This window comes from Pithys albifrons, chromosome 7 (genome assembly GCF_047495875.1).
Source record: "Pithys albifrons albifrons isolate INPA30051 chromosome 7, PitAlb_v1, whole genome shotgun sequence".
NCBI lineage: Eukaryota > Metazoa > Chordata > Aves > Passeriformes > Thamnophilidae > Pithys > Pithys albifrons.
In genome coordinates, this window is record NC_092464.1 from 57783301 (window position 1) to 57798230 (window position 14930).

General features: G+C 53.4%; 2 protein-coding genes across 2 annotated transcripts in view; one reads left to right on the forward strand and one right to left on the reverse strand.

Annotated features, from left to right (window-relative positions):
• The window catches only part of LOC139673885 (zinc finger protein ZFP2-like), an 89168-nt gene extending 74630 nt beyond the window's left edge, over positions 1-14538 (reverse strand). The window contains exon 1 of the mRNA XM_071559819.1: positions 13927-14538. Coding sequence (XP_071415920.1) covers positions 13927-14311 — 385 coding nt within the window. The 5' untranslated portion in view covers positions 14312-14538. The remainder of the gene's footprint in view (positions 1-13926) is intronic.
• Positions 1-14930, forward strand: part of LOC139673814 (zinc finger protein 850-like) — a 701437-nt gene that overhangs the window by 254873 nt on the left and 431634 nt on the right. The window lies entirely within an intron of this gene.

Here is a 14930-nt window from a genome sequence, read left to right on the forward strand (position 1 = left end):
ACTTTTGAGTTTTGAAAGGCTCCTCCAAAGTCATTGAAATTCATGTCTCTAAAAGGACTGTTTTTCCATTTTCATAAAGTGTTGGGGATTAGGTCACATTAAAATGCCAACATGGTGCATGTAGGTATTTGCAACCCTGTGGAGAAGGAGTTGGGGATATAGGAAAAAAGAATAATAATCTGTTTGGGTTGGAAGAGACCTAAACCAGACACGAGTCCAAGGACCTTTGCATTAGCCATGGACACCTTCCACAGGTTCAGGTTGTACAAAATTCCCAAACTTGGACAGATCCACGGATGGAGTTTTCAGTTACTTAATAAGCTGGCCCAGGTTCCTGCCACCCTCAGCACAAAATATTTCTTCCTGGCATCCAATGAAAATCTCCCCTCATTCAGTTCCAGATCCTGTGCCTTGTTTTGCCAATACAGCCCTTGACAGAAAATGTCACTGTGTCTCTCCTGCACTAAGAGCACAACATTTTCATGGCTAAACATCTTGGAGAGGGACCAGAAACATCCCATGGAGGGGTTTGGAGGCCTCAAGCACAAGTCCTGGACCCAGTGGTGTGGAGACTGAGGAGACGTTTGAGAGGGCTGAAGGGCAGTTAAAGGGCAAATGGGGAGGTCCAGACTGCACACAAGGAGAAAGGAATTTCTGCCCAAGGGCAGTGCTGTGGTGCAACACATCCCCCTGAAGGAGTCTGGATCAGTCCAAGGCTTTGTGTGCCAAGGCAGAGCCAGGGAGGAGGGAGAGATGTCAGTGCAGGAAGGGGCCAGCGAGGTGGGGCAGCCGGGGGATGCCGACAGCCTGCAGGGAAAGGGGCAGGGCATGGACACCGTAGGACAGCCTGGGCTGGAGAGGAGACAGGGATATGCAGAAGCTGAAAGGCCCCAAGAGAGCCAACTTGTGCAGGCCTTTGGCCATGGCTGCTGTGTGTGCCCCTGATGGCATGAGGAGACAAGTGAGCCTTGCAGCCCTGGGGCCTCATTGCCTCCTTGTCCCTGCTCACAGCCTGGGAGGTGCCACCCCATCCTCCTGCCCCTGCTATTCCACATTCCGCACCCCTGGGCCCAAGGAAGAGGCCCGAGGAATGAGGGAGAGACCTTTAGGTTAATGAAATGTTTCTTAGTTTCCTCAGCATCAGAGTGACCTTTCTTTCCTAGTCCATATTTGTCATCATTGTCTCCTTGTTTTCTAACTGGAATCTGGGGACACTTTCTCAGTTATGGCCCTCAGAGGGACCCATTAACAACAAAAGAAACTTTAAAGAGACTTTAAAGTTTGATTCAGACTTTGCTTTCTCAAGAGGTTCCTACACCTTTCCTCAGGGTCTGATGTTCAGGGACTCAGCACCAAACCCCCCAGAGGGCCATTAAATGCCCTGGGCTGTTGCTGTGCTGCTGAGCTGGGCCGGGCTCCTGGCACACAGGGAGCTCCTGGCAAGCGGGCAGCGCTGCAGAGAGACAGCTCTGCCCAGGAGCAGCTCCTGTGCACAGCCCAGCAGGGCTCAGGGCACTGCCTGCACACACCGAGGGCATTAAAGCAGGGGAGAGAGAGGTTACACACAGTCTGGGGTGTGAGGAAAGTTGAGAGGAAGATCCACAGAAGAGGAATCTTCCCAGGCTTTCAGAAGGTAAGTCTGCATGAAGGGCAATGTATGTGCAGTTTGTGGGAAGATCTCCCAACGCTGGCACATCCCACAGTCTGGGGGGTCTCTAATGTGGGATATCACAGTTTCTCTGGTGCTGAAGGTGAGGACAGGCTGCAAAGCAGGGACTCTCTGCTGCACCATCCCAGGGACATCCCAGCAGGGTTCCCTCCTCCTAGGGATGGCTGTAGGGTTTGAACCCTGGCTGTGCCACCCAGGCTGTCCCAAACTGTCCTGCAGAGCAGGGTCCTGCACCCCAGGGTGCTGTGCCAGGGCAGGAGCTCTGCCACATGCCAGAGGCAGCTCTCAGCTGGTCTGGGGAGCTCCCTCAGTGCTGGGAGAGACGCTGTGGATGGAAAGAGCAAACCCTGGTGGAGCAGGGCAGGGCAGGGCAGGGCAGGGCAGAGCAGGTTTGTTCAGCTATCAAGTGAGAGTTTCATAGTTGAGTACTTCTTACAGAGCACTCAGGGATATTTTCCAGGGGATACATCAAGGGGAAGGTGAAAGGAGGGATTTCTATCAGGCTCTCAAGCCACATGCCTGGTGGTTTGAGTAGCAGAGGGAACTCTGAGGAGCTGAACAGGAGCTGAGAACAAATACCTGGCATTGTTGGTGTCTGGAGGTGGCACAGCTGGATCAGGATGGCAATGCCCTGAGTGCCCACCTGGTTCTGCCCTGGCTTCTCCCAGCCGGACCCTCAGTGTGCATTTCCTTTTTCCTCAACTTGCCCTTGTTACTGGGGTTGTTTCCTCCTTCTCTCAGTCAGGCTCACTGGGAATGGGAGTTCAAGCCACAGAGTCAATCACTGATCCTGTGATCCCCCTCAGGCAGGTGGGTCCCTGGGAATGAGACATTCCAATTTTCCTTTGACCTGTGGGGCTGTCAGTAGTGAATTCTGTGTGCCTGGAGAATGAGGTGTGTTTCCCAGAATCAAACCCCATTGTCAGGACACTTGTCTCTTCTCTGAGATGTCCTTCCAAGCAGGGAGCTGCCCTCAAGAATGCAAATCACCTTCATAGCACAATTGTGTTATCTGAAATCCCCAGTGCAGAGGGGAGAGATGCTGTGCCCATCCCAGGAAATGCTGTTGAGTTGGTGAGATGAGCCATGTGTGTCCTTGAGACCTTGAGCCAGGCTGGGACATTGAGTGCTCTGTGATGGATCTCTCTGCTCTCAACAGTGTCTAGTGGAATTTCAGACAAAAATGGGAGTGTGATCAGTCTCTCTCTGAGGAAGGCCCACGTCCAGGGCAGCTGGAACAAGGCAGAGGGACAGAGCAGCTGTCCTCACTCTGCACTAAGCCACAGACATGGTCCTGTTTGGGAAGCCCTGCTCTGCTCTTCCTCAGGGCAGCAAAAATGCTCAGGGGTTCTGCCATCCAGGAAAACTCCACAAGGAAGATGAGGGGAGTCAGAAACAAAACACCCAAACCTCTGCAACTGTCTTCTGGAATCCTGAAATCTTCTCAAAACTGGGAGTGCAGATGCCCATGAGAACTTTTGCTTTAGGAGCAGTTTCATCTGACACAGCTGAACACCAGGATAGGCCCTGCCCCCACCATGGCCACGACCCCACTGGAGCAGAGCAGGGCTGACCCTCACAGCCAGTGGGCAGAGGGGCTGCTCCTCATGGGAAATGTAGTGAGCACCAAGCAGGGCTCCAGCCATGGATATGAAGCAAATTTTCCTGAAAAAGGAAAAGTGGGGAGTGTGAGTAGAAGGGAAAGGGGTATTGGGATATGGCTGTGATTATTCTCAGAAATATCTCATCTGATTTGTCACTGTTATTTCCTCCTTGGACAATGCCCCACCTCCAGAAGTAGCAAATGCCCAACAGCAGCTCCATCAGCCAGTTCCTCCTCCTGCCATTGGCAGACACGCGGCAGCTGCAGCTCCTGCACTTGTGGCTCTTCCTGGGCATCTCCCTGGCTGCCCTCCTGGGCAACGGCCTCATCATCAGCGCCGTAGCCTGCGACCACCACCTGCACACCCCCATGCACTTCTTCCTGCTCAACCTGTCCCTCACAGACCTGGGCTCCATCTACACCACTGTCCCCAAAGCCATGCACAACTCCCTCTGGGACACCACAACCATCTCCTACATGGGATGTGCTGCACAGCTCTTTTTCTTTTTGTTCTTCATCGTGACAGAGTTTTATCTTCTCACCATCATGTGCTACGACCGCTACGTTGCCATCTGCAAACCCCTGCACTACGGGACCCTCCTGAGCAGCAGAGCTTGTGCCCACATGGCAGCAGCTGCCTGGGCCACTGGCTTTCTCCATGCTCTGATGCACACAGTCAATACATTTTCCCTGCCTCTGTGCCATGGCAATGCTCTGGGGCAGTTCTTCTGTGAAATCCCCCACATCCTCAAGCTCTCCTGCTCACACTCGTACCTCAGGGAAATTGGGCTTCTTGTGGTTAGTGTCTGTTTAACCTTTGGTTGTTTCATTTTCATAGTTTTCTCCTATGTGCAGATCTTCAGGGCTGTGCTGAGGATCCCCTCTGAGCAGGGACGGCACAAAGCCTTTTCCACGTGCCTCCCTCACCTGGCCGTGGTCTCCCTGTTTGTCAGCACTGGCACAATTTCCTACCTGAAGCCTGAGTCCATCTCATCCCCATCCCTGGATCTGGCACTGTCAGTTCTGTACTCAGTGGTGCCTCCAGCAGTGAATCCCCTCATCTACAGCCTGAGGAACCAGGAGCTGAAGGATGCTGTGAGGAAAATGATGACTGGATGCTTTTCAGCAGGAAGAACCTGTCAGTTTTCTTCTGTACAGTGTTCACAATAAAACTCATGACAGGCTCAGTTTGACTTCCCAGGTTTTCCTTGGTGGTCAGTGGGTTCTTTTTGTCATAGTGTTGTGCTCGATTAAATTATTTTATTCATCCTCTCATCTAATTAATTTTTTATTTTCATTAATTTTACTCTCTTAAATCTGTACCTGAGTAATTTTGCTATCTCTATTTTAAACAAACTCTCTTGCAATTGCCCTGTCTAGCTGGTTAGGGTTTTTGATTTGAGAGTTTCAGGCATCTACTGGGCAGTTCCATGTGTGCAGAGAAGGGCAAAGAGTCCCAGCACAGCAGCACTGCCAGGGAGCACCAGCACTGGGCCTTTGCTGACCTGCTCTCTTTCCACTTGTACACTCTCCTGCAGAGCCCCTGGGCTGGACTAAGGCCTTGGTCCTCTGCCAGCTGGGACACAGACCTGCTGCATGTCCATCCTGGGCTCACAGGCAGGGACAGGCCATGGGCACTGCTGGGACACAGCTGGGCTCCACAACAGCAGCTCCATCAGGAAAGGGCTTCTCCTTAGCTCAAGACATGCAGTCTTAGGGCTTTTTGCAAAGTCACTCTCAAGAACATGCCAAGAAATAGACTCTGTAGAGGCTCCTTGTTTGGCTTGTTCTCCAGGGGCTCTAAACCTGTGTGTGAACCAGCGAACAGAGCCCTGTAACTGCAGGGGCTACAGCAGGCACAGGGAAACAGATCCAGTGAGTGTTCTGTGTTACCCTCAGTGAACACACTGCTGCTACCCATGACAACAATAGCAGTAATAAAAGCTGAAACTATAACAAAGAAACCCCACAAGAAGCACATGTGGAGCACAACACCATTGCTCTACTGCTCACCACTCTGTGCCCAATGCCCAGCCCAGCCAAGACACAGATCAGCCCTTCCTGACCAACCCCCCATTAACACCCTGAGCATGGCCCTGCATCAAAGGGAACATCCCTTGGGCCAGTTGGGCTCAGCTGTCCTGGCCCTGCTCCCTCCCAGTTCTGTGACCCTCAGGAGATCATTGGAGGCCATGATTGAACAAACCTCTCATACCTTCCAAATCAAAACCCAAACCCAAAGCACCATGAAATACCTGCAGCCCCAGAAGTTTTAAGGAGCTCCCACGGGCCATACCTGACAAAGCCTCCCCAGGGACTCACCCCAGCAGATCCTTGGAGGCCACAACTGCAGGGAGGCAAAGGCTCTGGGCAGCAGCTCAGGTGCTGAGCAAAGCCTGGCTTGGCTGGAGGCAGCAGAAAGGACCAGCCCTGACCCCCAGTTTGGGGAAGGCACATCCTGTCCCTCACACCTTGCTCAGGGCTCTGCTGGGGGCACTGGCATGGGGGGTGATGCTGAGGGCAGGACAAGGGGTGACAGTGCCCAGCCTTCCTGGGGCTGTGCCAGGAGACTACCAGGCCCCAGAGCCTCAGCACAACAGGTCTGCTCACAGCCCTTGGTGGCACAGACAAAGTTGTGCCCGAGAAAACAAAGAGTTGGGATCTCTTGTACTTCTGGCCCAGTCACTTGATGTCCCTCTGTGAAGGAACAAACCACCTCTCGGAGGTGGGTGACAAACCAGTGCTGGGAATGGTCATTTGGAGGGGCTGGTCTGTGATGAGTGTCCCAGGATTCTTTTGTCCCATGAGCCTCTAAAGTGCCTCAAAGGGCTCCTTGATTCCAGGACATTCTGCAGTGTCCATGATCCCTGCTTGCTTTGAAAGGTTGTACCATGTCACAGTGTCCCTTTGGTTCCATGAGGTTCTGTGGTGTCACAGTGTCCCCTTTTATTCCAGAAGGTTCCACACTGTCCTTGCTGGAACACACCTGGTTGGATGTTGCCCCACCTGCAGAGCTGACTCCAGCTCTGGGGTCCCAGCACAGCAAGGACATGGAGCTGTTGGAGCGAGTCCAGAGAAGGCACCAAGATGATCAGAGGGATGAAGCAGTTCTGCCATGGTGGAAGGCTGAGAGAATTGGGCGTTGGGGTGACCTAATTGTGCCCTTCTAGTGCCTGAAAGGAGCCAGCAAGCAAGATGGAGAGAGACTGTTTACAAGGGCCTGGAGTGACAGGACAAGGGGCAATGGCTTCACACTGATAGAGAGAACGGTTAGATGGGATATCAGGAAGAAAATCTTTACTGGGAAAGAGGTGGGACCCTGGCACAGGTTGCTCAGAGAAGTTCTGGCTGCCCCATCCCCGGAAGTTGTTCAAGGCCAGGTTGGATGAGCAACCTGGTCTAGTGGAAGGTGTCCCTTCCCATGGGAGGGGATTGGAATTAGATGATCTTTAAGGTCCTTTCCAACCCAAACCATTCTATGATTCTGTGACTGGTGGGTGACATGGTGGTCAGGGCCATCTTGGGCACAAAGAATATGAAATAATGGAATTTTCCATTCTGAGTGAAGGAAGGGGCAGCAGAACTGACAGCTTGGACTGATAGCAGGGAGACTTTGCACTGTTGAAGAGACTGATTAAAGGAGTGTGTTGGGGGTCAGTCCTGAAGCAAAAAGCATTCTCATGGCCAGGCTTTGTGAACAAAGATTTGGGAAGGGCACTACCCACGCTTGCTGCAAGCTGCTGGTGGCTAAAAAGGCCGATACGGGATAGGCAGGTCTGGTCACAAAAGGCACAGGGGAACGTCTCCTTTGGCCATATTTGCAAGGAACGGTTCTGTCTGCGTTGTCTTTTCTCCTCCAGACTGACTGTGCTGCGTTCCCAAAGGAAGCAGCAGCGTCATGAATGGTGTGTCTCCATGAATCCCGAATGGAGGCCAGAGTGGACCATTGGGGCAGTCAATATGTCCAAGGCTGAACTGTTGTTTCAGGCAGTCCTTGTATCTCCTCTTCGGGGCTCCTCTCTTGCGGCAGCCAGTGGTGAGTTCTCCATAGAGCACAATCTTCGGGAGGCAGTGGGTGATCCTCCATCCTGGAGACGTGCCCTGCCCAGCACAGCTGCGTTCTCAGCAGCATGGCCTCCATACTGGTGACCCCTGCCTGTTCAGAACAGACACATTGGTCACGTAATCAGACCAGTGGATGTTTAGGATTGAACGGAGGCAGCGCTGATGGAAGAGTTCGAGGAGCCGCAGGTGGTGGCGGTAGATGACCCAGGATTCAGACCCATAGAAAAGAGCAGACAGTACAATGGCTCTGTAGACACTGATCTTTGTACTTTTCTTCAGGTGTTTATTGGACCAGACTCTTTTATGGCGTTTTCAGAAGGCTCTGTAAGTCATTGCTAGCCTGTTGTCTGTCTCTGTCAATCTTACTGTCTGAGGAAATGATGCTTCCCAGGTAGGGGAACTGCTGGACTGATTAAGCTCTGATTTGCAAGAGAAGTGTAGGGAACAGAACAAAGGACTCCATGTAATTTTCCTTGACCTCACCAAAGCTTTTGACACTTTGAGCAGAAAAGGGCTGTGGCAGATCTTGGAATGTTTAGGATGTCCCCCCAGGTTTCTCCAAATGATCATTCCGAGGATCCTGAGGATCAGTGTGGACCAGTCAGATCTGGCAATGCACTCTCTGAGCCCTTTCCAATAACCAGTGGTGTGAAACAAGGTTGTTTTCTTGCACCAACTCTATTCACAACCTTCTTCAGCAGGATGGTCCAAAGAGCCACGGCAGAGCTCGATGAAGAAAACGGCATCTCCATCCGATATGGTACCGATGGAAGCCCATTCAGCCTGAGGCGACTGCAGGCCCACACCAAGCCCCTGAATCACCTTGTCCAGAGCTGCTTTTTGCTGACGGTGTCGCCCTCGTTGCTGACACAGAAGCAGCTCTGCAGTGCTTCACATCCTGCTTGGCAGAGGCTGCTGAGCTTTTGGGGCTGGAAGGCAGCTTGAAGAATACAAGCTGCACCTCAGGAAGTCTTCCATCAGCCCCACATCACCGCAGGCAAATCAGAGCTCAAGTCAGTCCAGCAGTTGGTTTTCTCTATTGCAAAATTTAACCCCAGAACTGCTCCAGAAACCCTCTGTGTGAGAATGTCCTGCAGCACTGTGTATTCCTCCTGCAAATCCCCTGGGAATTTGTGATTATTCCATGTCTATTTAGTGGCACACAAACTCCCCATCTTTGTGGCTCTTAGGGCTTAGTTATGTTATTACAAGCCAGTAATAGAGCATAGAATGAACTTGTGTAAAGCAAAGAAACATCAGGGGTGGCAGGTCTTGCATTCAGCCCCTCCTCTTTCCCACCTGTGTCCATCCCCTACACAGAGATGGGGCTTTTCCCAAGGGCTTGGCTCCAGGCTCCAGCACTGGGACCAGTTTGGGGCCAGGCAGTTTTGGGGATGGGTTTATTCTCTTTATTTCTCCACATTTCCCACTCTGGTGCTGGCACAGAGGCTCAAGCCCAGTTCTCACCAGTTCACTTGTGATGCTTCTGATGGCCAGTGAAGCTTCCAGGGCCTTGCACCTTTCCTGGCTTGTGGCCCAGTTGCTCTCAGCCTCTGAAAAGTAACAGCATTTTCCTTGGAAAGCAGGCCAAATGTCTGGGCACACACAGCAGAATTCCAGGTTAGGGAAATGGCATCTCCAAGGAATGAAATAGAGAAAGCTGAGGGAGACACATGGGCAGCCTGAAAAAGCAGGAAAACGGGATTAATTTATTGTTTTTTTCCTAGCAGCTGCAAGGGAGAAACTGGGAATGATATTCCTGTGATGGAGTGAGGAGCAGACACCTGGACCACAGTTTAGGGCAAAAAGGGAGTCACCCCAAAGGGTGCTTTGCCTGGGGAGCCTGCCTTGATGCTGGGAAAATCCTGGGATCCTCCCATCCCCTAAAATGGAGGTGCCTGGCCCGGATCCTCCCCATGGGGTGCCTGGGTGGGACTCACCAGTCAGGGCCACAGCCAGGCTGAAGCTGAGGCTTCCCAGGAACACACTCAGAGGGAGGAGAACACGCACCAGGTGGGATGTTTGCCAGTCTGAACCTGGGGAAAGGAAGAGCAGAACAAGGCTGGGCTGGGTCCTCTCCCCTCTGCTTTGGCCTCCCTTGCTGGATCCTCAGTCCATCCTGAGCCCCACCCAGGACAGGGAACCTCTTGGGGCTCATAAGGGCAAGAGAGCTGAGGCAGGTCCTTCACAGGCACCAATGTGTGTCTGAAGACCTGGAGATGGATCTTCAGCCTCCAGAGGTGACCACAGCCTGGAATTTGAGTGCTCCACACCAACCCCAGGGCTCCATCCCCATCCCACTGGTGCTTCCCAAGAGAGAGATGCTCTTCCCACCCCCTGCCCATACCCAGGGTGTTGGTTTTCCCAGCATTGCCCCATTTGGACTGTTCCTTGAGATCACTGCAGGGGTTCAACACTTCCCCTTGGCCTGAACACTTTGTCTCCTGGGTTTCTTTTCCCTTTGTGGCAGAGAAGCCTCAGAGCCCAGGGCTGGCATTCCCGGCCCCTGCAGGTGAATCCTCTGGGGCGCCTGTGCCAAGGCAGAGGCTGAGGAGACCTGCAGGCACCTGAGCCCCCGCGTGTGCCACATTCCATGGAGCCAGCACAGCCTGGCTGGGGCTCTGCAGCCCCTGGGCTGGAGGGGCAAGAGGCACCTCGGGAAGCCCTGGCAGGGCAGGGTTTGGCCTGAGCTGAACAGGCATTGCCGGGAGGAGGTGTCAGAAAGGACAGAGGGAGGGGAAAAGGCAGGGGAGGGAAAGAGAGGGGAGGGAGAAAGATTGAAAAAGATCAAGAGGCAAAAAAGACAAATAGAGAAGAGAAAAAGACAAGTTTAAATTTTAAATAAATAGAGAAGTCACTGTCTGCTCACAGTTCAAAGGGAGCTGAAGTTTTTGCGAGGGCACAGGAGCCTGTTCAGGGTCAGGAGCTGCTTCTTCCAAGAGGAAGGAAACGCCTGGAAGGATCAGAGCAGAGTTTGTGCTTTGACACCCCTTTCCCAGAACCTGCAGGAGGGAGAGCTGAGTCTGAAATAACAAGTGTTCTGTTGAGCTTTAATGTCTCGTAGCTGCTTGCAAGCTTGTTTAGCTTTGTTTGCCAAGATGTAGAAATGGTAAAAAGCTTTGCCAGTTGGGGCTGGATTTGTGAAGCAGCCCCGGGCCAGCTCTGCAGTAACAAAGAATCGATGTCTGTCCCGAGCGTGTCACTCTCGGCCTGTCACACCCGGGAAGGAACGCGATGTTTGCGGCCACCCCCGAGGCACAAACTCGCTCCGAGCCCGCCGGGGGTTCCGCGGGAAGGAGGAGCCCGTGGGGAGCCGCTCCCTGTGCGGGGTCTGGGGAGGGGACATGGGGGGGCACGGGGGGATACGGGGGGGGGCACGAGGGGGCATGGGAGGATACAGGGGGTCCACGGGGCGACACAGCCCCTAAGGAGCGGACACGGGGGGACACTGGGGCCGAGCCCCCCAGACCCCGCTCCTGCCCCCCCCGCCCGCACCAAGCCCCGAGCCCCGGCAGGGCTGCAGCCCCCAAACCAGCTGGAACCTGGGGGTGGGAGGGCAGCCCTGAAGCCAGGCTTGCTATAGTGGGACTTGCTGAGAGCGACTTAGAAGGGTTTGTTCGTAAGGAACTGGCCTGAATCCTGAGAAAAGACAAATGTTTTCTGTTTTTCTATCAAAGATAAGCAGGAGACAGGAATTTCTGAACAAACAACAGTAAAACGATAAAACAAATTTTTTTTTAACCATAGAGAGGTTTAGATAAAGAAAACCTTGAAAGAGTTTAGTCCTGCATTTGGAAGAAATAAATCAAAACACCTCTGTCCCAGAGGCTGCAACCAGCAAACAGTGTCTAGATAGAAAAGAAATGCATAGACACAAGACATTCAGTCTTTTAACCCTTTGCCTAAGCCCTAAAAATGTGTGTCTCAGGTGATTCAGAAGATGTTTGTGTAGCTTGGAAGGATGTGCAGTGATTGATGTCACTCAGATGGATCCGCACCACGGAATGTCCGGTGTCCTCACTGAAATTCCCCTCCTAAACCAGTCCAAATTTGACTCCTGGGGAGCTGCATCGTGTCAGACACAGCCCCTGTGCCTGCCCACGGTGTCAATAAAGGCACTTTGGCTCACAGTGCGGCCCTGGGTGGGTTGCTGTGACTCAGCCCCACAAACCAGGGCTCTGCCCTCGGGCGCTCGGAGCTGCACCAGGGGGATAAAGGCCCCCGGCCCCCCTGGTGCCCCCAGCAGCGGCTCTGCCCCCCAGAGCGGGGCTGTGCCCCCCAGAGCGGGGCTGTGTCCCAGACCCCACGGCCCATCCCGGGCTTGGGGCTGAGCGCGGAGCAGGTGCTGAGCTGCTGGATCTGTCTCGGGGCTCAGGGGGACAAGGGGGTGTCACACCAGTGGCACAAACAAGAGATGAGTGGTGTGTGTCAGTCCCTCCCCCTCGCTCTGTCCCTCCCCACTGCAGCCTTTCTGCCAAAGCCCCGAGGATGCTGTGCCGGGCCCTCCATCCCACGGCCCGGGATAAGGGAGATTCCAGCCCCTCCTGGGCTTTCCTGCACTGAAAGAGCCGCACCGGGGGTCTCTGCTGCCCCACATCACCCAAAGAGCTGCCCCCAGGGCCGTAGTTTGGGGCAGGACTGAGGGCTCAGGGACTGCCAGAGCAGATCTGAGCTGGGACAGAAGCACAGACAGAGACTCACATGTGGGAGTATCCCAAAAGAAACGAATTATCCCAAAATATCCCTGAATTCATTCCACAGTAACTCTGATCCCTCCCCCAATATCGGAATTCTCCCAGAATAACTGAAACCTCCTGGAATACCTGATTCTTCACCAAAAATCCTTTGATTCTTCCCCAATTACTCCAAAAATACCTGAGGTCTCCCAAATATTTCTGAATTATTCTAAAACACCACTGAACTCCCCCCAAATCCCCCTAAACTCTCAAACAACTCTCAATCCTCCAGAAACACATCAAATCTTATCAAATACTTCTCAATTAGCTGCACCCCCTTAAACTGCCACAAAACATGCAAAGACCCCCCAAACACACTCAGAGCCCACCAAGGTCCCCACCAAACCCCCTTCTGGGGGGACCTTCCAGGGCACTGGTGGTGCTGGGACCCTCCTGGCTGTGGGTGAGGAGCTCTTGGGTGAGCAGGGTGGGGGGTGGGAAGAGGGGATGGTGGGAAAGGTCTGAGGGGAACGGGATAAAAGGGGTGGTTGGATTCCCACAGTGAGCGAGAGGGGAGTGGGACACCTCTGAAAACAGAGGGGGCTGGAAACTGAGGACTGGGGACAACGGGAAAAGGGATGGGAGAGGTCAGAAAAGTGGGGAAAAAGGGAGGGTTGGACCCCCAAAACTGATCAGGAGGTGGATGGACACTGGGGGGATGAGTTGTAAGGGGTGGGAGAAGAGGGAAAGTGTGAGCTGTGACCCCCAAACTGATCTTGGCAGGGGCTGGGGATTGAGGGGACAATGGGAAAGGGGAGGAATAGGCAGAAGGGTGGAAAATGGGGATTGGGCTGACAGGATGGACAGTCCCATGGGGGTCTTTGGGCAGAGGGGGGATTGGAAAAGGGGGCTCTGGGGTGGCTCCCTCAGCTCCCAATCTGCTGTGGGGTGCTGGGGCTGCTGGAGAGGGGGGGCACCCTGGGGCAGGGGGGAAAATGGAAGGCTTAGGGTTTATTTATTATTACAAGTGATCAGATAAAAGATGTCAATCAAAATTATTTACTACACAATATAAATGCTAAACCTACCAGTAGTATAGTGTGAGACAGGACAGTGCACCATCCTAAAGGAACTGATGAAGCAATTCTACTAAAGCTATCACAAAAGAAAGAATTATTAAGTAGAGATCAATGGAACTCGCCCAGCCCAAGGGACCTGGGGAGATCTTTGCTCTCAGCCTCGAGGAGTGACCTTGGTGGGGGTTCCCACCCTAAGGGAGGAATCTCCACACACACCCCAAGAAGGGATATGTTGGAAAAACCTGCCCCTGTGAAAGGGGACTGGACCTTTAGAGTATAAAGGGATTGACTGACAGTCATTTGACTCCTGGGGTTGCCTCACCATCAGGATGTTAATCTGGGGTTGAAACCAGAGTGGAGTCCCCTCAGCCAACCACTGATACATTTGCAAAGAGGGCATCGTTTGCTTGGACATTCCAATGAGGGATGCCCTGGCACAGGCCTAAAGCCATCAAATCCCCTCATCCCAAAGGATTTTCAAGGTCAGTTCTGTGTCCTGATGGATGTTCCTCCCACTCTGTTCACCCAGGTGCCTACAGGGAACCAGGAGGATGAGGAGACCACCAGCCAGGTGTTTTCCCAATGTGAGTCACCAGGAATGTTGGTCACCAAGATTACCCTAAGTGGGTCAACAGGTCTTTACCCAACATGGGTCACCAGGTCTGTGCTCAATGTGGGTCACTGTGGATCATTCAACATTGGTACTCCAATGAGTGATGGAGCTGGAGCAGCAGACGAAGCTCTTCCTGCAGTTGGGGCACTCTGAGGGCTTCCCTTATTGGTGGGTTCGTTGGTGTTTGGTCAAGTTAGAGCTGTCAGTGAAGTTCTTCCCACACTCCTCACACCTGTATGGCCTCTCCCCAGTGTGGATGCGCCGGTGGGTGACGAGGTGGGAGTTTTGTTTGAATCTCTTTCTGCAGTGGGTGCAGCAGAAGGGCCTCTCCTGTGTGTGTGTGCGCTGATGTGAGAAGAGTTGTGAGCTGGTCCTAAAATTCTTTCCGCACTCCGAACACTTGTAGGGCTGTTCCCCAGTGTGGATCCTTTGATGGCAGATCAGCTCAGAGCTGCAGCTGCAGCCCTTCCCACATTCCTCACATGTGTAGGCCCATTCCCCACTGTGGATCATTTGGTGGCGGATCAGGTGGGAGCTGAAGCTGAAGCTCTTCCCACATTCCCAGCACTTGTAGCGCTTCTCCCTTGAGTGAAGTCGCTGCTCCATCACCAGGTCGGAGCACCTGCTCAAGCCACGGCCACCTTCGGGGCACTGGGTTGGTTTTATCTCCTCAGAGCACCCAGGTCTAGTTTTGGAGATTCTCCTCCTGGGGTATCTCTGTGGATTTTCCTCCCCACTCACTTCCTACACTCTGGAGCTGTTCAAAACGGCCTCTGCCAGCAGGTTCTGCCAGGGGGATTTGTCCTCCGTGCTCTCCGTGCTCAGCTCGGGGCCTGGGGCAGGAAGGAACAGGGACAGGCAGGGCATTTGCCTCCGGCCCACAGGGAAGGCCAAGGACATCCCCCCAAACCCGGCCCCGGCAGGACGGCGTCGGCAGCGGGGTTGTCCTGCAGCCGGGGCCATGCTGGGCTGGAAGATGCAGCACAAGGGAGGGGCAAAGGGGCACCTGCCTGCGGGTCCCGGGGCATCTTCCTATTCCTCACAGCCTCCTCCTCCATCCTGACAAGCTTTGGGAAGGAGAAATCCTGGTTTGGGGAAAAACAAGGTGTGAGTGCCTTGGGTTGGGGGTTCTTCCTCCAAAAGACCATCTCTAGAACTTACTGAGCTTCTTGTGTCCAGAAAATTCTCCAAAATTCCAAGATTCAGCCAAGAAAATACTGAAAGG